The sequence below is a fragment of the Elephas maximus genome, chromosome 18 (genome assembly GCF_024166365.1).
Source record: "Elephas maximus indicus isolate mEleMax1 chromosome 18, mEleMax1 primary haplotype, whole genome shotgun sequence".
NCBI classification, from domain to species: Eukaryota; Metazoa; Chordata; class Mammalia; order Proboscidea; family Elephantidae; genus Elephas; species Elephas maximus.
Window position 1 is genome coordinate 57,527,077 of NC_064836.1, and position 26,384 is coordinate 57,553,460.

A 26,384-nucleotide genomic window follows, 5' to 3' on the forward strand; every position below is an offset into this window, starting at 1 on the left:
TCCAGGGGAAAAAAATAATAAAAAGGAAGGCATAAATCTCAACTCTTTCAGGCTGATGTAAAACAATGATAAAGTACAAGGTAAGTGGAACCCCCACTGATGAAAACTATTTTAAAAGAACTCCAGTGTATATGAGTCAGAATCTACTCAATGGCAACTGGTTTGGGTTTTTTTTTTTTTTTTTTTTGGTTTTCTAGTATCTGTTACCTGCATAGGATGGTTGGGGATGGTTTGAGGAGGGCTGTCATTCTACTGTGAGATAATTCGAAGAGGATCATTGCGTCAAGTCACGGAAAAATTATGAGCCATCGTTATATAACAACCTGTTGCCATCTAGTTGATTGTGACTCACAGGACAGAGCAGAACTGCCCCCACAGGGTTTCCAAGGAGCAGCTGTGGATTCGAACTGCTGACCTTACCAGGGCTCCTTATAGGAAAGTGAGTATTAAATTAATGGATTTCATTTAAAGCACTAAGTGCTATCCATTCTTTAACTGTATTTCAAAATATGAAATTAAATGTTTTTCTGTGAAGTAAAGGAGAATACAGGGCTTAATAATAAAGTTTAAAAAAAAAACAAAAAAGTCCCAAACAAGCTTACTATTTCAGACTATCGCATGTAGGGATGCATGGATAGATGCCATCTTTTGGCAATTTATGAAATTAATTCATTGATGATTCATAACAGGTCAGTTAATTTGTACATTTACTGCCACACGGATAAAACATGCAGACAATAATAGCCTTAAAACTATGAATTAAGTTATTTAAGGATATTTAATTTCATTCTAAGAATTGTTTTAAGTTTTAGAAGTGAATTGATTCATACAATGAAAATTCTACTAGATTTTGGCCAATAAATGCCACACTTCTCTAAAGAATGTAGACTAAAAGAATGTAGTCATTTTACAATCACTGAACCACTGATATTTTTTTAAGTTAACTGATTAATACCAAAACTAAACCCACAGCCGTTGAGTGGACTCTGACTCATAGTGACCCTATAGGACAGAGCAGAACTGCCCCATAAGTTTCCAAGGCTGTTTTTTTTTTTTTAAATCTTTATGGAAGCAGGCTGCCACATCTTTCTCATGCAGAGTGGCTGGTGTTTTTGGTTAGCAGCTGAGCTCTTTAACCACTGCACCACCAGAGCTCTTTAACTGATTAATAACATCTAAAGAATTGACTGTTTAAAAACCATGGAGTGTGATATGCTCTTTGCACATGAAGATGATATTATTTATCCAAATGGCCAGAGCTCATGTTTCGTGCTTCCGCCCTCCGCCCAGGATTGAAATAAGTGCAAGCTCTCTCTTCCAGTCCCCTGGCTGTGTGGGCTAAAGAGAGCTCTTAATCACATGAAAGTTTATGACTGTCACCACAATCAAACTGGTAAGCATTTTTAAGCTATCTAATTAAATTAATCAATTTATTCCATAATTTACAAGAAGAATGACTTTTGTTTTGTGATGAGAAGGAGCCTCCTGGGGTTCCTGAAAATAGTAATTGAGCAAATATCTTCAGGGCCTTTTAGTCTCCTCCCTCGCATAGAACACCCACTGGAATTCTCCCAGAGGATCACGATGTGGTAGAGCATTGTTAAAGACCATTGCTTCTGTATGTGCATGCAAGTCACCCTGAATCTTCTCACTAGGAAGGTTTCAATTAGTAGGTTTGGAGCAGGGTCCCAGGTCCTGCTGCTGCTGCTGCTACACTGAGCACCACATACTGAGTGGCAAAGCTATGAACAACTTCAGAATAGACACCCTAATTGCAGTTAACAACAAAAACAAAAACCTAATCTGCTTCAGAGCATTGATCACAAATGTTGAGATACTCTTGGCCAAAAAGAATGGAGCATTTTCTTGTAGTGGTTAAGTGCTATGGCTGCTAACCAAAAGTTCAGCAGTTCGAATCCACCAGGCGCTCCTTGGAAACTCTATGGGGCAGTTGTACTCTGTCCTTTAGGGTCGCTATGAGTTGAATCGATAGCAGCAGGTTTGGTTTTTTGGTTTTGGTAACCATTTTAGAGGTTACCAAGATGAATTTTTCTAGAATAATGTAAATTGGGGAGTTATCTAATCCAGCTCCCTCATATTTATAATTGAGGAAACCAAGGGTCAGGCAAGTCAAATATATGCCCAAGGTTGTACAACTAAGTGGTAAGATGTGCACTAAAACCCAGGAACCCTGAGTACCATTTAAATAAAAAAACTAATTCGAACTTTGGCATTTCCGTGTATTCTCCCTAACACAAAACCTAAGCATGAGTCAATAATAATTAGAATTTCACCTTTTGGTGTTCACAATAGTTTAAATGATAGCAGTATCCTTGGACTTACTGACTTTCCAAACAGCTTAAAACTCACAGTAGGCAACTAACTTCCACAATAACAAGGGTATTCACACATCCTCTTTCTTCTAGAGTCTTCTTGTGGTTTTATTATGGACATTTTGCTTCTGAATTTTGAGAACCTGGGGAGAAAAGTGTGCAGAGAATGAATAGGTCATTAGTTAAAAGGCAAGGGTTACATTTGTAAAAGGTTGTGGCAACGTAAGCAACAAATGGGAAAGAGTGAAGGGCATCCATATTGATCTTGCCTCTCATCTTTTCCTCTGTCTTCTTACTTGCCGGTTTCTATTGTGTAGTCTCTCAAACAAAGCTGGCTTTATTTATGGTGTGACTATTCTGACACTACTGAACTACTAAATCATTTGTCAATTTGGCCCAATTAAAAACTGGTCATAGAGGAAACCCTGGGAATTAAGCTCATTTGGAAACAAAACTTCTGATTAATTGATCTTGCTCCTTTATATCTCTTCTTCTAAAGTATGGATTTCAGGGTGCTCTTTTATACCAGCTTTCTAGAAAGTCTTTTTATGGCCATCTTTGGTTGAGTACCTGAAGAAAAAACAGTTATGCCTTTCTTTCTTCCTTAAGGCCACTGTTAAAACATTTAAAGAAGTTTGACTAAGATTTTCTCCTACCTTGAATTAGAAAAATTCCACTAAACAGCCATCAAAAAAGAAAAACCAAACCCAATGCAATCGAATTGGTTCCTGACTCAAGCCAGCGGCCCTGTAGGATAGAGCAGAACTGCCTCATAGGGATCCCAAGAAGCAGGTGGTGAACTCAACCGCTATGCCACCAGGGCTCCAAGGCACTATTTATAAAGCACTTACACATTGTGTGACCCTGAATTAACATGTTTGCGTTCTCACTTAGTCTTCACAACTCTAAGAGTTGAGTATTATTTTTATCCTTATTTTGCAGTTGAAGAGGCTTCAAATTCAAACGTTCTAGTAAATCACCTAACATTATGACGCAAGAAGTGACAAACATGGGATTTGAACCCACGTCGGCCTCATCCCAGTGCTGGTAATATCACCCACTAGGCCCTACCGCGATTTATAGTTAGACGAAGTAAAAAATCCGAAGAAGAGAAAACAAATAAATAGCCTCCACCCCTGACTTTTTTTCTTCTCCGCCATCCAAGTTCTCGTAGGCAGGTAGGTGTGCCGTTCCCTATACTTAGCCTCTCCCACGCCCTCTGCAATCTTTCCCTTTCACTGCTGGGAGAGTCAGAGATTGCTACTGCAGCTGGTGAGTGGGCAGGTGCAGCCACCATCTGCTCTAGGGCTCCAAATGCGCACAAGAACTTCGCACCCAGGACCTGGCCCGGGCACTAAAGGTTCAGCACCTGCTGGGAACATGGCTAACCCCGCCCCCTCGCGGTGGCGATTGGCCGAACCCTTTCCGAGTGCAGAGAACTGATTAAAGAAGGCGGCTGCCCCCCTCGCAAGTTAGTGCGGGTCATCTGTAAGGAGGCGAGACCCGCCGGGGTGCGTGAATGGGGGCTTCAGTCCTTCCTGCCCGAAGGGTCCTTAAGAAGCCTGTTTGTTTTTCCCGGCTCTTGGCTCCACCCATCCCATGCTCTCATTGGCCAGGCCTGGTGGGCGGGTGTGTTCCCATTGGCCAGGGGGCGGTGTCTGTCCCTGGCCAGGGTGAGGGCGGGGCCTCGCCGCGCTGAGCTTGCCCTTGTGTCTGGTGCTCGCTAGAGCTGCCGCCGCTGCCGCCGCCGCCGCCGCCGCCGCCGCTGCCGCCGCTGCAGCCCGAGCCTCCGGGAGCCGCCGCCGCCGCCGCCGCCGCCACCGCCACTAGCGCTGCTTCCACCGCCGCCACCTGCCCTCCCAGGACCCCGAGACACCGGAGCACGAGCGGCGGCTGCTGCTTGCTGGCTCCCGCTCTCCTTCCCGCCCCTCCCCTCCGTGACCTACGCACTCCTTGCAGCCCTCGCCGCACCTTCTCCGGCACCCCGGCACCCCTGCACCACCTGCCCGGGCGGCCCCGGCGGGCTCTGGGACTCGCTGTGCGCGCCGAGAGGAGGGCAAGCCCCGAACCGGTGCCTGCCAGACCGGCTGTCGCGGCTGCACCCCCAGCAGCAGCAGGAGGAGAAGAAACTCTTTCGCCCACCGAAAGCCCATTCTGCGGGTGCTTGGCCGCTGCCGCTTTTGCTGCCGCCGCTCCGCGTCCGCGGGTTCGAACACCGCAGCGGCGGGGCGGGTGGGTCCGGCGGGCGCCCCGAGGAAGACACCCGCGGAGCCCTGCACTCGTGTGCCCCGCTCACCGGCATCTCCTAGCCCCCTCGTTCCTCCCCCAGCCCTTTAGAGAGGGGACCATGATTTGGAAACGCAGCGCCGTTCTCCGCTTCTACAGTGTCTGCGGGCTCCTGCTACAAGGTAATCCCCGCCCCGCCGCGGGGAGCATCAACTTCACGCCCATTCCCCACCATCCCCGCTCCACCCCATATTTCCACTCTCCCACTTCCAGTCCCCAGTCCCTGGCGGTTCCCACCCCCTCCCCCTGCTCCCGGTGCGGCAGGGGCAGTGGCAGTTTGCACCGGCCCCACGAATCTCTCGCGCTGGCTCAGCCCTGTCTCCCGGCAGTCCGCCCCTTACGCGGCACCTTTCGCCTTTTCATTCACCTGAGCTTCCCACATCTCTCACTCTTCATCCCCGCCAGCACCCCCCTCCCACGCCTTTTGGCTGGCAACTTGTGCCTTCTCTGAACATTTCCACCCTCGCTCCAACCCCCACCAGCTACCTCCCACATGACACTCCTGACCGACCCTCTCCATCTCTTGTCATCTCTTTAACCTCCGCCTTTGCGGGTCGCCTTTCACTTTTTCCCCTTCTTCCCATCATCATCGTATCCGTGTGTCTTTAAAAAGTGTGTGAGAGCCTGAGAGCGAGCTACTGAGACGGCGAGAACAGCAGCAGCGGCGGCACCGTGTGCATTGCAATAACACCCCCGGGGGGAAATGTGTTGTGAGACGTGTCATTCACCTAGGAAGAGAGAGGAGACTCTGTGTCTGGGATAAAAAAAAAGAAAGAAATGAATAAATAAATCAAGAAATGAAAAAAAGAGAGGGAAGAGTCAGGGAAAAATAAAAAGACCCAAACCCACTTTATCAACAAACCGACTTTTCGTTATTCAGTCTGTGTCGTTATATATATACATATATATATATTTAATGCAAAGGAATATCTGTACCCTAGCATTTACTTTACTGCCCAAGGATTTTCTTTCGGCTTCTCTAGCTCTCAGTCCTCTCTGCCGCTTCTTTGCGTAATTAATATTATCCTTTCACGTGAAATGTAAGAACCCCTGAGACCGCAGTGGAGGGAAACCGCACAAAACACTGTTTTTATGCAAATGACTGGTTTGGCCGCGGGGTGGCAAGGGAATTGGGGTGAACTCTTCCCCAGACCCTCTCTTTTGAAGAAAAAAGGGAGGGGGGCTGTGTGGAATGGGAGGACGATGGTGATTATAAAATAAATGGCAATGCATGGAGTAGGAGTGCACGACAAGAGAACACTTTTGGGTGGCGGAGGAGGCGGAGGCGGCGTGCAAGGGGTGGGTGGCTGTATGCTGGAAGGTTGTTGCTTTGAAGAGAGTAGTATAGGGATGCGGCTTGTGTGTGAGACGCAGGGAGGATGGATGGGAAAGGATGGTTGATAGGGATTTTTTAAGCTAGGTGACTCTTGATTTCTTGATGAATGTTTGCCCGCCTCTAACCGCTCTATCATTTGTGTATTTGTGGCAAAGAGAAGTTGATCGAATGCATTTGTCCCTGGGTAAAAGGCATCTGAAAGTAAGAGACACGTAGAATCCCAGGCGTGCAAAACCCAATCGGCCTTTGGAGGATTTAAATGAGGTCAATGAACCATCTTTCGGCAAGTTCTTGGAATGCACCCTCTCCTCCCACCCTCCTCCGGGATATAGACCGGGGCCGTATTTTATATATACATATTTCTGAATGTGAAATAAGAGGCGGTGGGCAGAATTTTCCTAAATTAACGAACTGACGTTGCGGAGACATTTCTTAGAATATTTTGTGGTAATTTTGTGTATTTTATGTGGGATGTAAATTTCAGATATGTCATGTGCCAGAACCTCCGAGAAGGCAGACAGCACGTTCTCCCTGTTTGCCCCCTCGTCCCATTTCCTACCGCTCACACCCCCATCCTCGCATAAGTAACCCGGTGGCTGACACATTACTTGGGTTTCTAATCCGTGCTGAAACATTCTCCTAGAGACCCCACTTCACCTCTCAGTAACTTGCATTTCTCAGCTCTGCTGTGTGTGTGTGTGTGCGTGCGTGCGCGCGCGCGCGCGAGCCGGCGTGCGCCGGGTAGGGGGAGTGTGATGTGGGGGGAAATCAGTTAATTTGGTGATTGCGATGAAAATTCGACACCGCTGGATGTGTTTTCCCTGCCAATCTGTGTGTGCTGACCCCGGCACGTCATTTCACCCACTGCTGGGGTGGTGCGAGTAGATTATTTATTATAGAGCATGTGGGCAATGGACTGCACTTGGGGGTCGCCTCCTCGCTGCCTTCAACATTTCCCTGTGAATTCTCTATTTAGTGCACTGCAAAATAACTGTCTGCTGGTTCCTCTCCCTCAGCCTGGAGGAAGATTTACTCTCTCTACCCGGGAGATTCCGTCAGCAGGATTCAGGCCATGGGTCTCTTTTATTAAGTATAAACCAATGATTAAGACAGTGCTGTTTTTCACCGCAGACTTGGGGGGGGGGTGGGGACTGGGTGTGGATATGCCAGAGAAAATGCACCTCTGCAACTAGCACCAGCACCAGCAGCAGGTCCAAATAAATAAATAAATAAGCGTCCTATACAGCAGCCAGGGAAAGAGCACAAACCCATCAATGTCCGTGTACTTATGAGCATCTTCCGTCAGACCATATTAATACACCACAAGAGAGAAGAGGATTAAACTAAGAAGGGGGCAGGGGGGCAGGAAGCACCACTGGATTGTCTTCTCATGTTTAGGGCTGCCTCACATTTATCAAACCCTGCTCCACAGACAAATCACACTTTGTGGATATTGTCACTTCTTGCTCAAACAAATTGCTCGCGCTTTCCTTGCCTTAGTCTTGGCTGAAAACACTGCTTCAGGGTTTAGATTTATGTTTCTCCCACCACCCTACTGTGTTATTAGAGCTGGGTTAGGTTGTAAAATGAAGGCTTTATTTCCTGGACACAGATTAAATACTTAGAAGGTCTTTCCTTTCTATGTACAAGGAAGAAGGATGGGGGTGGGGGTAACTAGTGAGCAACTATATTTAGCTCGAGGAGCCTCCTCTGCCTGCTAGGAATTATGACTAGGCAAATAATATAATCTGTCAATAGCTTTTTTTTTTTTAATACTTTATCAGCACTATCATGGTATTCTGTCGCTCAAGTAATAGTAACACATTTACTAATCCCATGTATCCTTCTTCCCCTTTCTTACCTTTCTGTAGCCATTGTTTTAGACCAGGAGACTTAGTTGAACTTATTTTCTTTGTGTTTTAACTCATGGTGTTTTACACTCCAACCAATTTTTGTTTTTCCTGGAACACAACATCAGGTTTGTGACTTATTAAGAGGTAAATTGATAAACCAGTAGTGAGAATCAAGTCAATGATAAAATGGGTTAAAAAAAAAGGCTCGAAAACCAAAATAAAAAAGGCTTAAATAATTGCACGCTTTAACATCTCTCAGTTTGTTCTCAAAAGGTGTTTAGGAGATGAATATTTAGACACGAAATAAATGTATGTTCCTAACCAAATGTAGACTACTTGGGTAATAGAATTTGATTCTGTGTAAGCTATAGAACACCTTTTCTTACTTCCCTCCATTACAGAAAGAGGAAAAATCTGAGGTAAGAGCAGGGGACAATTTAAAGAAATAAATTTCTTTAGACTAAGGAGTGGAAAAGCTTACCACCTGTAACTAAAACCTCTCTTAGCTACAGAGTAGATCCAGTTCAATAGCTAGCCCTCGCTGAAGCAATATCTCTTTCCATGCCTGAGGGGGCACTGCAAAAATGGACAGTGTCCTGTTCAGCACAAGAAACAATCCTAGGAAGGGCAAGAATGGGGCAAAAAAAAAAAAAAAAAAGGAATCTCAAAATGGAATGAGAAATAGACACCCATAGAGAGATCTGATTTTGGTGAGAACATTTTTTGTCCATTTTAGAGTCAATCTTATTAAAAAACTACCCAACACAAACACTGGTGTTTTAATTTTTTTTTTTTTTTTTTGCCATGGAATATTCTAGTTAACAGTTTGTTATATTTAGGAAGAAAGATCTTGAGATGAATGGTCAATTGCATCTACATGGTACTTATTTCAGTATGTGTTATTCCTCTCCCCTTACAGCTTTAGGAAGCATGTTATAAGTATGTCTTTCCCACTTTTATCTCTATGCGTAATAATCTTGGTCTTACCAAACTCATTACTTATGGTGAATGCAATTCTTGGAATAGTGCAGTTCACTCTTCCCTTTTTTGATTAACTGCTGAAACTTTGAAAAGTGGAGTCTGTGCCTAAGAAACAATGACTAACTTTAAAAGTCAGACATCAGACACTTAGTAACCAAAAAAAAATCTCCTCTGCAAAAAGGAAGAGTTTCTGCACTAATTGTGTATCAGGATATGGAAGCTCATTTCATTGTCTTTTCCCCATTTCTGCAACTATTAGAACTCTGGGAACATAATATGACAAAGCTAAGCATCACCTCAGATGGCCCTTGCCTGCAGGCTCCACTAGAAGTTCAGATATTTGAAGATTATTTGTCAGGAATTTAAGTAGAGAGATAATATATTTTTTCTTAAAGAAGAAAATCATTGTAATAAAGAGAAAAATGGAAGTGCAGGAATTTTGGAAGACATCCTGAGCATGCATTCGACAGTGGTCTGGAATCAATGTGAAACGATATCAGTTTCCGCTTTAAGGAGTCTGTTGGAGAGCCAACAATTGAGACAAGTAAGACTCCTCTATTTGCTATGCAGGATTTTGGGGCCCATTAATAAAAAAAAAATAAAATAACTTAGCACTTATACTGATGCTTTAATTGCTTTTGCTGATGTGCATTTATGATACTTATTGAGAAAGAGTCCTAGTTTTAATAAACTTTATTAAACCTCCTTTGACAAAGGCACTTATTCTGTAGTAGCTGGCTGAGTAGGTTGGGAAGGCAGAGAGAAGGAAAATCACAAACCAGGGGAGGAAAACTCACAAGCTGAAGTTGGAAGCCCTTTGTATAATTTATAGATATTCGTTTGCTTTACTCCCTTGGAGCTCTGGTGGCACAGTGGTTAAGAGCCTGGCTGCTAACCAAAAGGTTGGCCGTTTGAATCCACCAGCTACTCTTTTGAAACCCTCTGAGGCAGTTCTGCTCTGTCCTATGGGATTGCTATAGATCAGAATCAACTCCATGGCAGTGGGTTTACTCCCTTAGGAGAGCTTTCCTGCTCAATCAGCACTACAATTAAGCTTCCTGAAGGCAACCCCTGAGCCTTACTTCTAAGTACAGTCTTCTTATCTCCAATTTAAAAAAAAAAAAATGCATAATACATGATGTGGAATTGGATAACAGGTCACGATTAGCTCAGATGGAGTTAAATGATCCCTTCTTTTCAAAACATATCAGCACTTATACTTCCTTAAGTAACATGGGGAAGAGTTAGTTTTGCTATTTTATGGGCTATAATGGTTTATGAAACAGTTTTTCAATAGAGAAGTGTCAAAAATAGTTCTCGGTAGACATCTTTAAATGAATTCAATCTGATCAATCATTGTTCACATGATGTTACCCTACCCATTTTTATCCCCATGAATAAAAACTCAAAATCTCTTACCTTAGGTTCAGTCATCAGCTCCTTCCATGAACAAATGGAGGGCATACATTAAATGTACTGATTTCACCTAAAATATTTCAAAAGACAAGTTCATTGGCAACATTTTCTTTGGAAATGTCAGGCAGTTGTGGAGTGCAGTCCTTTATCGGATCAAAAAAGACATCTTCGGCAAATGCCTGTGTAAAGAGGTGGGTGAGGATTAACCTAGAGCCTGGCGGCCGAAGCCCCCTGCTGTGTGATGATGCAAATGGCAGCTCAGGCCCAATGCACTCTGCTGCAGGGAGTACACAGGAAAGCGGTCACGTGGCATGAGTGAAATGGGAAGCCTCTTCATAGCTTGTGGTGGACACGAACCATCCTTTAGCTTTTTATAGCCAGGAATAATCAGGGTATTTGTAATCACATGAGCTAATGACAACACAAAAGAATGAATATATATTTTGTTTGGAGATTGATGTAACAATTGAACCCCAATAAAATTATCAATGTTTTCATCAAGTGACTAGTAAACATTTTAATTTCTTGTAAATTACTAGGAACGAATGGTCAGTTTAATGAAGACGAACAGCAAGGTTAAAATAGAATTTCCACTCAGTTGTTCACAGCACTGGGCCAAATAACCATGCAGAAGGGAAATTTTCTGGTCCCCTCTTTAGGAAGGAGTCAAGTCATTGGTCTTTTTCTCACTAGAGCATTTCCTGTATGATGAGCATACAGTAGTTTCCAAAGAACTAGGAATTAGCTGTGCAGTGTATGGTCAGGTAGTTTATTCAGTGCCGTTGATAACATTTTCCTAGATAAAGTGGAATTTGTGCCATGCCAACCAGTACAGAATATTCCTTCTCTGAACAATATTATTCATCATACAGGCAAAACCATCAAATAACTCCCTCTAAAAAAAAGTAAGTTTTGGGCCAAATGTTATGCACAAATTACTACCGGAGCCTATCATAGCTAATGCAGCTTTGTTTATTTTGATTCCTTTTGCTACAGAACAAAATGATTGAACTTATTATACATTTTGATTTTTATTCACGAAATGAGCCCACTTGGTGCTGTTAATGTGTTCAGTGGGTTCCTTAATCAGATATGAAATTGTTTTCATCTTAGAATTATGTAGTGTATTTAAAAATAGAGAATAGTCTGCTTAATTAGGCATTAGTTAAATATTAATGGCAAAATCCAAGATGTAATTACTGAGAAAGGAAGTTTTCATCAGTCATTTATCTCTATTAAAATATTGCTAGATAGATTAAAAAAAAAAAAAAAAAAGTATACCAAAAACCCCATTGCTCTCGTGTGGGTTCTGACTCATAGCGACCCTATAGGACAGAGTAGAACTGCCCCATAGGGTTTCCAAGGCTGTAATCCTTACAGAAGCAGACTGCCACATCTTTCTCCCTTGGAGCAGCTAGTGGGTTCAAACTGCCAACCTTTCTGTTAGCAGCCAAGCTCTTAACCATTGCGTCACCAGGGCTCCTTTTTAGATAGTGTATCTGTGGACATATATACAAATACACCATTAGTTTTAGGACTGGAGGTCATTTTTATTATTTTTGTAAGTCATCAGAGTTTGGAGACTTTCAAGGATGACGTAAAAGGGGAAAGAAGAGTTAATTTTGTTTGCATTCGGTATTCTACCCTTTTTATGAAGGGTAAAAATGTATTTTTTTAAATACATTTTCCTTTACGATAGCAGTGATTGACTTTTCCACCTAAACACACACACGAAGTTTACAATTTCCCAATTTGAAATAGAACTCAGCATTTATTCTGGATTGTCCTTTGTGCTTAAGAATCTGAGTGATGAGAACCTGCTGCTACCTGAGTAGACAGGGCTGAGATTGTAAGAAGATCCACTGTGTAGAGAGCCAGCCATTAATTATTCACATTGTATGTTAAAGGCCTTTGAAGTAAATATTAAGACAGTTATTATTCAACATTGGGGATACTCTTTCTGAGTCGGCAAATAGTTTTAACTTGAGTATTTAAAGTATCTTGCAGCCATTTCAGAGTTGGAGAGGAAGCTCCTGTTTAGTCATAGCTGAAGTGTTATTCTGGGGCTTAGATACTGACGTCATTAGGGATTGCTTAGAAAATTAAAGGAAGCTTTTTATTTTATTTTGCTGTGAGGAAAATAAAATCTTAATGCCATTGGTGATCAAATTAGGCACATAATTTCACATTATAAGAAAAAAATTATTTTGTTAGTCAAATTGACTCCCAAATAATTTTATGTCTTTTACAATGGCTAATTTTGTGCCTTTTTTTTAAATCTAAAGTCATCCTTGGGAACACAGGGTGAGAACACACCTTTTTCTGACAAGGATGTGTGTTGCCGACTGCTAAGTGTATAGCTCTTATATTGATTCAGTATAATTTATAAAGCCAATTAATTTGTTCTTGCAAAGAAACATGTTTAGCTTCTTGGCTAAAAATGTTTACTTTTAAAAATTCAAGTGCCTCCCATCATAATTATTTAAACATCAAGGCCTCAAATTGATAGTGTGTAAAATATACTTTCTTAATAGATTTATATTTTGTATTAGTTTGTCCCATATCCCCTCTGAGGGAAAATATCCATGACATCTATACTTTCTGTTCATTCTCATAATTTACGTTTCCTTTGCTTTTCAATCTTAAATAGTAGATTTAGACAGAAATGAGATATCATGTATTAGAAGTTAGAATACTTTTATTTAAAAAGCAAATAAGAAAATGTGCAATAACTTTCTTACATAATTTTCCTTCCTATACTGCAATCCGTTTTATACTGCAATCCGTTTTAGGTGCTGAAGTCTGAATAGTAACTTAGCATCTTTTACACTCTCCAGGAATATAATATGTACCGCTCCCCCGCTCTCCCCCTCAACGCAACCGACACGAAAGGCCCATTAAAAGAAATTAATGAGGAATGAAGAATAGTTAAGGAAGGGGAGTTTTGCTAAAGGATGTGTACTGAATATGCATAAGGTTGTGTGGTGTTCCTTTCAACTCCTAAGGTATGTACTACAAGATTTTAGCATGGGTAAAGCACATGCAATGTGCTTTTAGTTGTTATTTTATTATTGCATTTCTTGAGAGTTCAGCCTCCTTAGTCTCTTAAGAAAAATGGCAAAAAGAGAAGGGAAGGAATGTGAGTCAGCCAGCCAAACACGCAGAGAAAAGCCTGGCAACAGCCGACTAAATTAGCATATGCTAGGCTGAGTATTTCCCTCTGTTGTTACATAATCCCTTTCTAATACGAAATCAGTTCTCCTACTTAACCCTTTCAGGAGGTTTGGAATTCTCCCAGTGTTATATTTTTATTTTGCTTCATTTATTTTCTCACGAATTGTGGAAATCGTCTATTGAGGGGCTTTTATGTCAAATTCTTTTTTTTTTTTTTCCTCCTCTTCAGCCTTCCTGTATACAAATGTGCCTTTCTGTATCCAACTTCAGGATTTAAGAATCAACTTTTCTATAGCTTTCACTAAGAGGATCTAATTAGCATTTTAGGCTCCCTTTACTCATGTACAGCTTTCTTTAGAAAATGTTTTAGTTCTGGGAGGTTCCCCTAAGGATTCATAATACTCTAGTTTGTTACATGTACTGTGATATTCAGTGTGCCTTAATTATGCACGTGTCCTCATTTCAAAGCCTTTTCAGGGATCATGTGGGATAGAACAGGGGTCTGGCTGTAAGTTCACTGCCCTGCATTAATGTGTAGGTGGTATTCAGAGAAGGGTGTTTCTGAAGGCAATTATATATCCGTGACTCCAGGATAGCAAGCAGTTACTCACATTCTACCCTTACTAGTTACCCTGCCAAGGCAGAATGAAATTCACCATTGTGATACATAATACAGTGTCTGTTATTTCTAAATAGTTCTTTGCTCTGCGAATGAAATAAAATAATGAGTGGAAATGTGTATCTCTTCCCCTGAATAGGGATAGTTCATTTTACCCTGACAAACAAAGAGTCTGAAATTGTTCTTCTGTCAATACTCTATTTCTTAACTAGTCCATTAAAACATTTTGCTATGATGGGATCTTGAAATTATGCTGGTTATTATTTGAGACTATAAATTTAGGGGTAGTATTAATTGCCTGCAATCTTCATGAGCTGCCAATGTCAGCACACTAGCAAATTGAAATTGTTAAATTTTCAGCTTCTGGTTAAGACACAATTTGAACAACTGTAAAAGTATAGACGAACATTGAACTCAACTATTAAAAAAAAGAGAGAGGGAGAAAAAAAGAACATCTTTTTTCATAGGGACTTTGTGTGGACTGATATCTACATGAATTGGCTCATTTTGTACGTGTCACCATTTGTGAGGAGGATAACTCTGCATGCCTTTAAGAGTTCACTCACTTATGTTAATTGCACCCTTTACATTCCTCTTTGTCTTCTGTCATTGGAAATACACCTGTTTTTTCTTTTCCTTTTACTGACAGCTAGTACAATCGAAAATGTTTTGTAAATTGATAAACTAAATATTCTAACCAATATTTAGTTTCATTATTTTGCACGATGGTATTATTTTTAAGCTACCATATTATTGTTAATGGTAGCTTAAAAAGTATTGGCCCTGCCCAGGAACCCACAGGAGTTTTTTAACATGAGGATTTTAGAACAGAATCTGGAATGCGTGACTTAGTAGACAAAAGAATACTATCTGCCCTTTATTGATCATTTTAAGCATTAATGTCTTCTTAGTTCATGAAGGAACTAAGCATTTTATTTTGGGTATGCTATGATCTATTTTTTTATGATCTATAGAACCCCTTTGTAGATTTTTATTATCGAATGTTTGGGGGTTATGAATTTATCTATCTGTAATCTCTAGTAGACTCTAAGCCCCTAGAGAACAGGGTTGAAATCTTCGTCTTCATTTTATTTCAAATGCCTAATAGAATGCCTGGAGCATGCCTTTTATTTTTAAGGTTTCTACTCACTGATAAGTTCTCCTCCAATACATTTAATTTTGACACAATTCTTTAATTAGATCCAAATAATATTCAAGTATTTACATTATAACTGCCAAAATGCCAATAAAGTACTCTGAATAGAATAAATATTTGCTATGAGTTTCATTCTTACGTAATGTACAGGGAGAAGGCAAAATGGCACAAAGACACAGAATTCTAGATAAAGTTGTACTTTACAACAACACAAAAGGAGTCCGGGTGGTGCCACGGTTAAAGTGCTCAGCTGCTAACCAAAAGGTCTGTGGTTCAAACCCACCAGCCACTTGGGGGAGAAAGATGTGGCAGTCGGCTTCCGTAAAAGATTTACAGCCTTGAAAACCCTGTGAGGCAGTTCTACCCTGTCCCATAGGGTGGCTATGAGTTGGAATCCACTCCTTGGCAATGGGTTTGGATTTTAGGTTACAACAACACAGATTCCTTACTTTTAGCCAGGGTACTCTGTTCCAGTTTGCTCTGTAAACATTTGTGTCTCACAGCTTTGAATCTTCCTGATTTGTCTGGGCATCAGAACCCCTTGTCTTTATTTCGACTTACGAAAGATTTCTATCTCCAGCCCCCAAAATATTCCACGATGATGACTTTGGGTAACCATCAAGCCAAATCATCTTTTTGTTCTACTTGAAGTAGCTGGCATTTCCAGATAAATGTATAAACAAAGGAATTACAAGCTGACCTTGAACTGCCAGATTATCAGTGTAGGCTGCCCTGGTTTTGTTATTACCCAGCTACAGGGCAGAGGTCCTATGGTTAGTCCCTGAGATACAGAACCCAGGTACATTCTTCACAGTTGGCTGAGGGGTTATTCCATTGGTTTCATTAAAAAAATAAATAAATAAAAGACCTTGTTAAATAAAAATCCTAAATATTGGTGATTTTTTCTTAATGCTTAGTCATTCTTCTGCAATTGAGGACACGTTTGCTATCATTGAATTTATTTCCCTTTTTGCATTTTGAAAGGCAGAGGGAGGTAGGATGGGAATATTAAGTGCTTTTTGAAGAGGATTTAAATACAGTTTATACTGGGAGCTGAACACCAAGGGAGAAAAGACTTCCTACGATTTGGAATGACTGTATTCTCACATGAAATGTTTTACGAACGCTTTTTCTAAGATGTCCCAGAGCCACGTAGCTTTTTTAAAAAGTCATGTAGTTTTTCTTCACATTTAAAAAAATCAATTTCACTGATGTTGCTTGGATTTTTGACTGTTCTATGACTCTCAGTGTTTGAAAAGGTGTTCTTAACTAGGCTAACTTAAGGTTTACCTGACACCAGGTACTGAGATCACTCTGTCATCCCCCGCAGAAATATACGTTCGGCAAATCAGCATCCAGATTAGATTAAACTAGCTCAATTTATTGAGGGTGATTGTCACTTCATTGAGTTGATAGTAAGAATTAGATTCTTTTCTATTAGCACCTAAATCCTTGTTTTAGTTTAAAACGTGAATGGCTGTATGATGCAACAACTACAAAAGAATAACCTCCTTCTCGAATGTGCTGCCATTAGGTCCTTGCCAATCTACCTCCCAGAATCTAGTGAATAACAAGGAAGGTAGTTTGGGAAGCAAATTTTTGTTGTCTATTTCTGTTTTGATGAAAAAAAGTATTTGAATAGGTTACTGAATTTTATTATTTTGAGGACACTCCTATGTATCTACAGTTTGATGCGATGTGTATTTTAATATTCTAAGGACAACCATATCATATCTGAAGCACTGAGAATGTAAGGAAGATTTACGTCTTTACATTTTGCGACACTTTAAGTCATAATTACCTACTCAGATAATTCACAGTTTAACATAAGACATGTAAGTACCTATCTGCTGCTTTAAATACTAAAGCATTTCAGATTGATTTTCTTGTCCAGTGTCTTCAAATAGAAAACAACATCCATAATATGCATCAGAAGAATATTGTACTAAGCATACTGTCTTTAGAGAAATAGTTGGTATTAACTGGCATGAAGAAGCAGCTGAGTGTTCAGTGACTTTTACAAACCTTTTCAAAGTTCAAGTAAAATGTATACAGGATAGTTTCATGTCCACTGGCTTGCTTTTTTTTTTTTTTTAACATAGAAATGCTATGGGTGACTTAAAACTAATGGTGTTATGAAACTGCAATTCTCTATATCATTTCACTTCCATGGAGTAGCTAAGATAAAGGTATTGCTGGAGAGATAAGACGTGCACAGTTTCTAGAGGTCTGTTGGAGGTCACTAAAATCAGATTTACTTTAAATTTTTGTTTTGCTTTATCCAAATTTATTGAATGTACAAGTAGAGACTACCAACAAAGTGGAAGGGATTGCCAATAAAGGCTAAGGCAAAAAAGGGGAGATGTTGTAATAAAAGTATTATGGGCAATGGGTATAAACAAATTGGGAAGACTAATCTTTGTATTGTTTAATGATGGTTTTACTGTAAGATTAAAGTAAACTGCCTCAGGCATTAGGGATATTTTCTGCTAAGGTCATCTCCTCACCAAGGTGCACCATCATAGAGAATGGGAGACACTTGGCGTTAGAAGAACAAGGCAATCATAGAGATCCCTGACCCTAAAGTGGACCATCAGAAGCAGCCATAACAAAATCCTGGTTATGGTGGATGTGGTGGTGAGGTTGGCTTGGTGAGTATCCTCTATTCCATAATTAGAGTTCTCTATTTTGTAGAGGAAGGAGATATTATTGAACTAATTAAGACTTTGATTTTTCGAAGCACTTTGCAACAGAGAGAACCTAATGGTGGAATCAGGGGACCCAAGTTCTCATCCAAGCCATGCCATTGTCTTAGAGGTCTTGAGCAAGTTACTTCTCTTACAGTTTAGTTTCTTCGCCTGCAAATTGAGAAGTTGGAACTACATCCATCTTTTGGTGGTGTGTTGTGGAGATATCTTATGAATGATTGCATGCTGCAGAAGTGGTATTTTTTCTTTCACTTTCCACCTAAGGATGCTTTATCACATGGTCAGTATAAAATTGACTCCATGTTCTTAAAATGCTTTTTCATAAAATTTAGTTTTTGATAACTCTCCCATGCAATATTCAGTGCTTAACATTATACATGTAAACAGATTTTTATTTTTGATATATGTACCTATATAAATTTAGAGTTTTTCTTACTCTCTCAACAATTTTTATAAATTGATTTTGTACCCATCAGCACGAGTTTGGTTCATACATTTTTCACTCAAGAAATTACACACGTAGATCAAGACTGAAAATTTATAAATTGCTGCTCTGTTAAACTCATTTTTGTTACTATGGAATAAATGGACTGAGTTAGGTTTCTGAATTTTGAGTTTTATTTCATTTTTCTGCAAATTGAATGTGTGTTCATGTGTGTGTGTTCGTGTAAACATTATTTTCTATCATTTTATTCTTTATAGCCTTTGGTTTTCTTACGCATAACTTATTCGTTCATTGATTCATTCATTCAACAAACATCTATTTGAAGGCAGGGTGGTAAATGCTGGATATATAAGTGAACAAGATGGAAATAGTCCCTGCCCTTATGGAGCTTACAGTCTAGTGGTGGAAACATATAATAAATAAACAAATACAAACATGTAATGCCTTAATTCCTTTTTTTCAGAAGCAAAACTAAAAATTCTATTTTTATAGCAATATATTTTCAACAGCAACAGAATGCGGATAGATCAATGAACCCATGAAATCACTAATTTAACAACAATGCTATAAACCTCACTGGGTTTTAACACTTTTTATTTAAGTTTGGATTAAAGAGCTCTCATTTCTTCCAGTCCTTTATCCTGAAAACATTCTCAGTATGATGCTGGTTTCTTTCTTTCTGTTTTATTATTATTATTATTATTAATACAACTTGAAAGAAGCTGACAAGTGAACAAGAAATATTCAAGCATGCTGTATTCTAACTGATTTGTTCAAGAGGATGATTCATTTAATTTCATAAAGGCTCAGTGGGCCAGAACAGTAGATGACCAGGTCAGCAGAGGGAATGTAAGGGAGAAGAGGTCTGTGAGAAGGCTCTGTGTAACAAGCAACAATATTTAGTTTTTTAGAGCTGGAGTTCTGCTTCAGCAGTTCTGATGTTACCAGTGACAGTCATTTAAAGGGCTGCTGATGCCTCAGGGAAAACATTTTTAAAGTGTCCTATCTAGAAACAATGTTCTTTGTACAATGTCATATATATTAAAACTCCATCCCTTGCTTATATTACAATACATCTTGCCTGATTAAAACCTGTACTACTATAATATGGCTTCTCGAGAGTGCTGATTAAATATGTTGTCCCTGAAACCTTTCCTCCCTCTCAATCTATCCTGAATGTGGTTGAAATATTAACCACCTACTAAGCAGAGCTGAGGGAAACTGGGTGGTGCGAACAGTTAAGCACTCGACTACGAGCCAAAGTTTGGCAGTTTGAGCCCACACAGAGGCTCCTCGGAAGACAGGCCTGGGAATCTGATCCCGAAACATCGAAGCCTTGAAAACTCTTTGGAGCAGTTCTAATTTGCACCAAGAGTGAGAATCGACCAGATGGCAACTAATAGTAAAAACTAACAAACAAAGCAATGCTGGGGAATTTATGAGGATGCCATTTAAGAGCTTTAAACAAAATTAATATTCTATCCAATCCTTCAAAATGGTAGAGAGAAAAAGTAAACTTACATAAGTAAAAGGCTACAAATATTCTTAATAACTTTCTATTACTTGCTTTAGTGATTGTCTTTGGATGATGACCCCAAGGTAGGAATGATTTTCTATTTCTAACAAGTCGTAAGGTATTTTTTTATGTTTATGTGGCCAGTGGTATCCCTGGATTGACCCCTGGTGGTGCAGTGGTTAAGAGCTCAGCTGCTGACCAAATGGTAGCCAGTTTGAATCCACCAGCTGCTCACTGGAATCCTTGGAAACCCTTTGGGGCCGTTCTACTCTGTCCTAGAGGGTCTCTATGGGTCGGAATCAACTTGACAGCAATGGATTTAGTTTTTTTTTTTTTTTTTTTTGGTTTATCCCTGGATTACATGATACACATGTTGTAGAAGATAAGGTAATTCTGTTCCATTTCTTCTGATGCATACTTTGGAAATCACAGTGGTGATGGTGGTTTAAAACCAAGACAAAAAACAAGCCCATTGCCATCAAGTCAATTCTGGTGGTGGTCTAGTGTGTGTAATTACTTTACTCAGAGGGTTAGTTGTCTGGGTTACATACAGTAGTATAAAGTACAGTTAGAAAACCTCAGTTTAACCATAATCTTTAACCTTGCTTTTTTTTTTTTTTTAATTTAGAGGGAAACTTTAAAATTAAAGTAACTCAAGGAAATGCTGTGTTGCAGGTGATAATTTTTAAGAGTGTTGTTTTAAATTACATGATCTATTTTAAAAATATATTCAGTTTTCAAAAGTCAGTCAGAGACTGACTTCCGTATTTGGCAAGTTTTACAGAAGGAACTAGGTGGTGCTGTTCTGTCATCTTTGTGTCTTTGTGGCTTCTTTGGCCTCTTCTCAATTCATTAAACATGTCTATACAACGAATGCATTAAGTAAGATACAGCTTTCGTCTTCTACTGCCATTACTTTTTTATTAACCAAGTAAGTTCATATTGATTTTGAATCTTTATTTTCCACAGTATTTTAGTACATCAGATAACAACTTTCTGCCTAAACAGCAAGATATATCACAGACTACGACGTCCCCATTTGCTTAACATTTCAGATTATATATCAAATTCTGAAATCTTCAGGTATTTGTTATTTATATCTTTTAAAGATCTTGCATGTGACTGTTTTATTTTTCTAAGTCTTACTGTATTCTGAGTCAGAATTTCAAGCGGTGACATTTTTGTATAGTTTCAGAGTTTAAACAGAAGAAAAAAGAAGCCTTTCTCTTAAAAAATAAATTCTGTTAGCCTAATTTACTTCCCTATCAAGTGACCTCAATTAGTCTTTTAGTTAATCTTTTCGTGTTTCAAGATGTCATTAAGGTAATTGTGCCTTCTGATGATCTTGGTGGCCCCTGATAGTTTGAAATAAAATAACACACCTGTTTAAAATTAAACCAATAAACAACAAAACAAAGATGTTAATGTACTGCCCATGTATAGTTAGTACACTGGTCTTTCTGAGAAATATATTCATGGTGAGAATTATGGCTTCTTTTAGCTCTCTTTACACTTAGAGAATAAGGATAAGAGAAAACTTATCAAGGACTGCAATTTTTTTTGCCACGTGTATTCATCTTCTGAAAAGTCACATTGCATTATATACAAACAGAGGTAAGCTATGGTTCTTAATTATTTCATAATACCTTTGGAGAAAAGTATGTCATATAATTTAGTCGCTAATGAAAATTTGGATAGAAAATAAGGAAAAAGCACTTCATAGGTTCTACCCCTGTGTCTCCTCATAGAACTGCAGTCCTGCATATCTGTGATTTTGGACGAGGACAAAAATAACTTTATAGCCTTCTTCTTTCTGATATAATACATTGTCCCTGCTGCAAAATGATAAAAACTTTCAGCTTTACCTTAATAGAAAAGCAAATGCTATGTAGAAAACTCTTTGTGTTTTCTGCTATCTTCCAAATCTCTTATCTGGGGAAGACAGAATCAATACAGAATTTCAAAATGGTTCCCTGGGACTCCATTTTACAATGTAGGTAGGTAATCTCTGAGATGAGCATCTCCTAGACTAATAAAACTAAGTAAAAAAAGGTACTAGAATTCTTTGCTTATGTCTGGCCTTCCCCCCAAAAAGTTATAGACAATTTGGATGTATTCCAGTAAGAGTTCAGAGTGGGGGAACTGTGTAAGGGAATTAGGATTATTCATTCATGAGGAATGCCTTCATTTTCTAACAAATGAAAAGTTCCTCAGTAGGATTAGGTAGCTCCCATTACCTTAAAGTGTGAGGAAACTTGATGTTAAGTAAATAATATTTTTAATATTTTATAAATTATGTGTTTATGTTTAGGGTAATAATTACTTATGTTACAAAAATAATTTTATAACTTTTAGATATTATAGTTATAATAGCAAATCTTGGAGTAGACAGGGGAATTATGAAAGGTATTCACAGAAATCTTCTGAGTCTCCATGCTCAAAAACATGCAATGTGTTTATTATAACGTACTAGCTCCCTTTTTGGAAGTTGGCGTTTTGGCAGAGATATTGAGAAGAACATACTCAACTTTGATATTTTAGGTGTTAGATTTATATTGTGGAAAATTAAATGAGACTGTGATCAGGACCCATACTTTTTAGATTGTCTAGTTTTAAAATCCAGCATACTTTAGCATGCTGTTTGGTGAGTAATACCTAATTTATAAAGGGTTATATTTCAAACGTACTTCTCCTTTGAGAACATAGAAAATCTACAGATTATTTTATTCCATTTCTTAAATATCAAAAATACTAAAACTTGCAGTTTAACTTGTTGTTAGGTGCCATCCAGTCAATTTTTGACTCACAGGAACCACTAGTGACAGAGCGTAACTGCCCCATAAGGTTTTCTAGGTGTAATCTTTCCTGGAGCAGATTGCCAGGCCTTTCTCCCATGGAGCCCCTGGGTGGGCTCTAACTGCCAACCATCCCATCAGCAGCTGATCGGTCTGGTGACTGCTTTTTTTTTTTTTTAGAGCTAAAATTAGGAGAGAAGAGACTAAAACAGAAATCTGGCAATAAGCTTTCTCTTTTGGCTAAGGCTTCAGAGTTGGCAAATGCTCTGTGCATTTTTCATAATTTCTTGTGCTGATTATTTTTTGGAGATTTTATATCAGGATAGGAAGAGATTTTTTTTCTGAATTATTTTTGAAAAAGATTAATCTCAGGTAACCTCGTTTAGACATAGACTATTAGTAATCAGTGACAGTAAACAGACTAATCTAACATGCCATGTATTTTACTTTTATTTTTTTAGATCCTTACCTTACCTTTCCGAATGCTCCACTGGTATCTTCTGTAGCAATTCCGTTTCATCTTGCCATGTTTTATCAATGATGAAAGATTTATAACATATCGACCCAAAGGTGTTTTGATTTTAAGAGGTAGACTAAAAACAACAGAAAACAACAAGAACTAAGGGATTTCTGGATTTCTTTTGAGATATGTCAAATAGCAGAAGAGGTGAAGAAGCCAGAAAAGGGATTCATAAACACTGAGAGAATAAAAATAACTGTACAGGGTAGATACAGACTTTTCTGTATGTTTAGGTATATTTGCCTTTACTACACTGAAAGAAGATGGCCTCTCCAAATGAGGCTTGATATAAAATTAAACTTGATATCAGTAAATCAGGGGTCGATTGAACCAACAGACACAAATATCATCACACGGAGTGAAAGAGGTTTGAATGGAACAAAATAAACATTTAGGATAATCTTTGAGGCAGCGTGAAGCAGAACCTAAATGTAGTCAAACAGCACTGTAGTGAAGGATTATGACAGGTCGGTCTAATTGGCATTAAACATGTAGGATTGAAAATAAAAGCAATGTATAAGCTTTTGGGGAAATATTTTATCACAAATTTAATATACTCTCCTGTGTAGCTTATATCAAATGAGGTACTTTCTAAATCTATTTCCCCTGGGTGGCTTTGATTGCCTTAAAATTAGAACTCTAGTCTCTCTTATAAGGGGGCGTGGAAGTGCAAAGGTTAAATGCCTGGCCACTAACCCAAAAATCAGCGGTTTAAACCCTCTAGGAGCTCCAAGGGAGAAGAGACCTGGTGATCCACTCTTGTAAAGATGATAGCCTAGGAAACCCTGTGGGGAAGTTCTACTCTATTCTATAGGGTCGCTATGAGTCGGAAGCCCCTGGACTGCACACAATAACAGCTTCTATGCCAGCATTAATAAGAGTGGAAGTGACTGGAGGCAATAATCAGGGTGAGCAGGATGATCCCATGAGAAGCTCTTAATACTGAGGCTTTGCAGTTTACAAATTGTAAACTTTTCAAGAACTGTCTTATTATTGGCTACAAGCGTTCAGATATGTAACTGGGGAAACCATTGCAACAGAACTTTCTTCAAAATAAAACAACGGTTTTAATCATTTATTTGTTCTCATGAGATACTGACAAAACAAAACAATGCTTTCAAAAGCAGATGTTATGTTTAATTCCTAATGTGTCAATCATCATATGTTTCACAGGGAATGTTGCTTGTTTGAGACCAAAGTCCTCAAATTAAGGGGAAATGTGACATTTTGGGGATCCACCTTTCTTATCTGAACATCTATAAATAAATAATAAACTTTTTCAAAGAGAATAAAGGCGCCCACAAAAAAGTTTGTCTTCTCACTTCACTTAAACAAATAAAAATATATAATGTATTTTAGAGAATGGCAACAAACATTTAGAAGGAAAAGCAGGTACATATGCTAATCTAAACATAAAGAAACTAATCTAAATGTGGAAACCCTGGTGGTGTAGTTGTTAAGTGCTATGGCTGCTTACCAAAAGGTTGGCGGTTCAAATCCACCAGGCACTCCTTGGAAACTCTATGGAGCAGTGCTACTCTGTCCTATAGGACCACTAGGAGCCAGAATCCACTTGAAGGCAACTGGTTTGGTTTTTTTGTTTTAATCTAAATGTGCTAAAGTAGCTGCTCTTACATTACCTAAGACATTAGCATCACTATCAGAAATTGTTTTTCTCTTGTTAACTTGTTTACATTTTCGATGTCTTTCCTACTAGATGCTAAGTTCTGTGAGTGCAGAGATTGGTTACTGTTTTTTTTTTTTTATCTTCCACACACAATTGTTCAGTAATTTTTTGTCGCTTGAATGAATATGATGTTCTTGTGTTATGTTTTAAAAATAAAAGATTCGTTTCCTTTTGAGCAAATTCCTGAAGTAAAAAGAAAGCAAATTAGCACTTTTATTTAACATGTACCTCACTTAATATTAGTTACAAATTAGCAGTTCCTTAAGTCTCTTCTTAAACACGTCATGTGCCATATTTGATTATGATCATTTGTTATTGAAGAATGTTCGAAATTGTGCTGATTGCATAAGACAGAAAAAAGCATAGACCTGCCGCTGGTTATCTAGAAAAATAAAAGGGAAAACAATGCAGGGGAATTTACTTTCTTAAATAACATAAGACCTTTTTAAAGCATTATATATTAGTAAATAGTTCAAATATATAATATATATTCACATTTGTATTTATTAATATCAGAAAATTGTCAGAGATTATAACTGAAATTACAAGAAAGAAATAAAACCAAAGATCATGATAGGCCACAGGATAAATCCTGCATTTAAAAAACAAAAACATGTTTTAACGAAATTGGATGAAAGTGTCTAATAAGCTTTGCTGCACTTGGAATTTAAGCATGATCTCATTTCAGCCCTATTTAAATCTTATTTCTGAGGCAGATAGTGAAGTAGAAAGCACAGGGACAGGGCAACAAGAATTAACGTTCGATTATTCTGATTATGACTGTACCACGGGCTCTCTCCAGCACCTGTAGAAACAGCTTATCTCTCTAGGGGTCAGTGACTTAAGGGTGGGAGACTTGGATCACTTCCAAAGTCCCTTTCAACTTGAAGACTGACTACAATTCTGCAGCTAAAACAAAATCAATGGATACACTTCGTAAAGGTCAGGATACAATTAAGTCTTTGTCGTTAAATAAATGGGAAAGAAGCATTATACAATGATAAAATATATCACTAGTAGAGTCTGTAAAACTACTGATATATAATTGGATATGTTTTAAAAATGTACGTGTATTATATACATATATTAATAGGTGTAGGGATATTTATTGATACATTGGCATATATATTGATATAAAATGATATACAAGTATGTAAATCAATATATCCTATTGCTACATAATTCCATTTGATTTCAAATTGTGTATGTTTAATTTGTTGCATTTCTGACTTTTTACCCATCCTCTGTAGACAGACATGAATAATTAGAAGAGGGAATGGTGAAAAATTACTCATTTTGAGAACAGTTCTAAGCAAAAATCTTTAAGTGTTTATACATTATCGGCCTCAAGAGAATAAAAAAGCTAGGTGAGTCCAGAAACGGACTTCAGTAAATGAAGATTTTGTGACATTGAGTGGCATAAACACTGTTTTTTGTTTTTGTTTTTTTATTAAGACTCAAAACAGATAATATTCTTAAACTTCCCTACAAGTACTTTAGGTTTTAATTTGGAAATAATTTCTAGACAAGATTATAAAAAAGATCACTAGACTTTAAAA

At 38.7% G+C, this 26,384-nt stretch overlaps 1 protein-coding gene across 3 annotated transcripts in view; it reads left to right on the forward strand.

Annotated features, from left to right (window-relative positions):
• Positions 1-4,146: 4,146 nt before the first annotated feature.
• CADM2 (cell adhesion molecule 2) overlaps positions 4,147-26,384 on the forward strand; it is a 1,167,413-nt gene continuing 1,145,175 nt past the window's right edge. For all 3 annotated transcript variants that reach the window (XM_049858640.1, XM_049858642.1, XM_049858641.1), the window contains exon 1: positions 4,147-4,741. In XM_049858640.1, the coding sequence (XP_049714597.1) occupies positions 4,681-4,741 (61 nt within the window). In that variant the 5' untranslated portion in view covers positions 4,147-4,680. The remainder of the gene's footprint in view (positions 4,742-26,384) is intronic.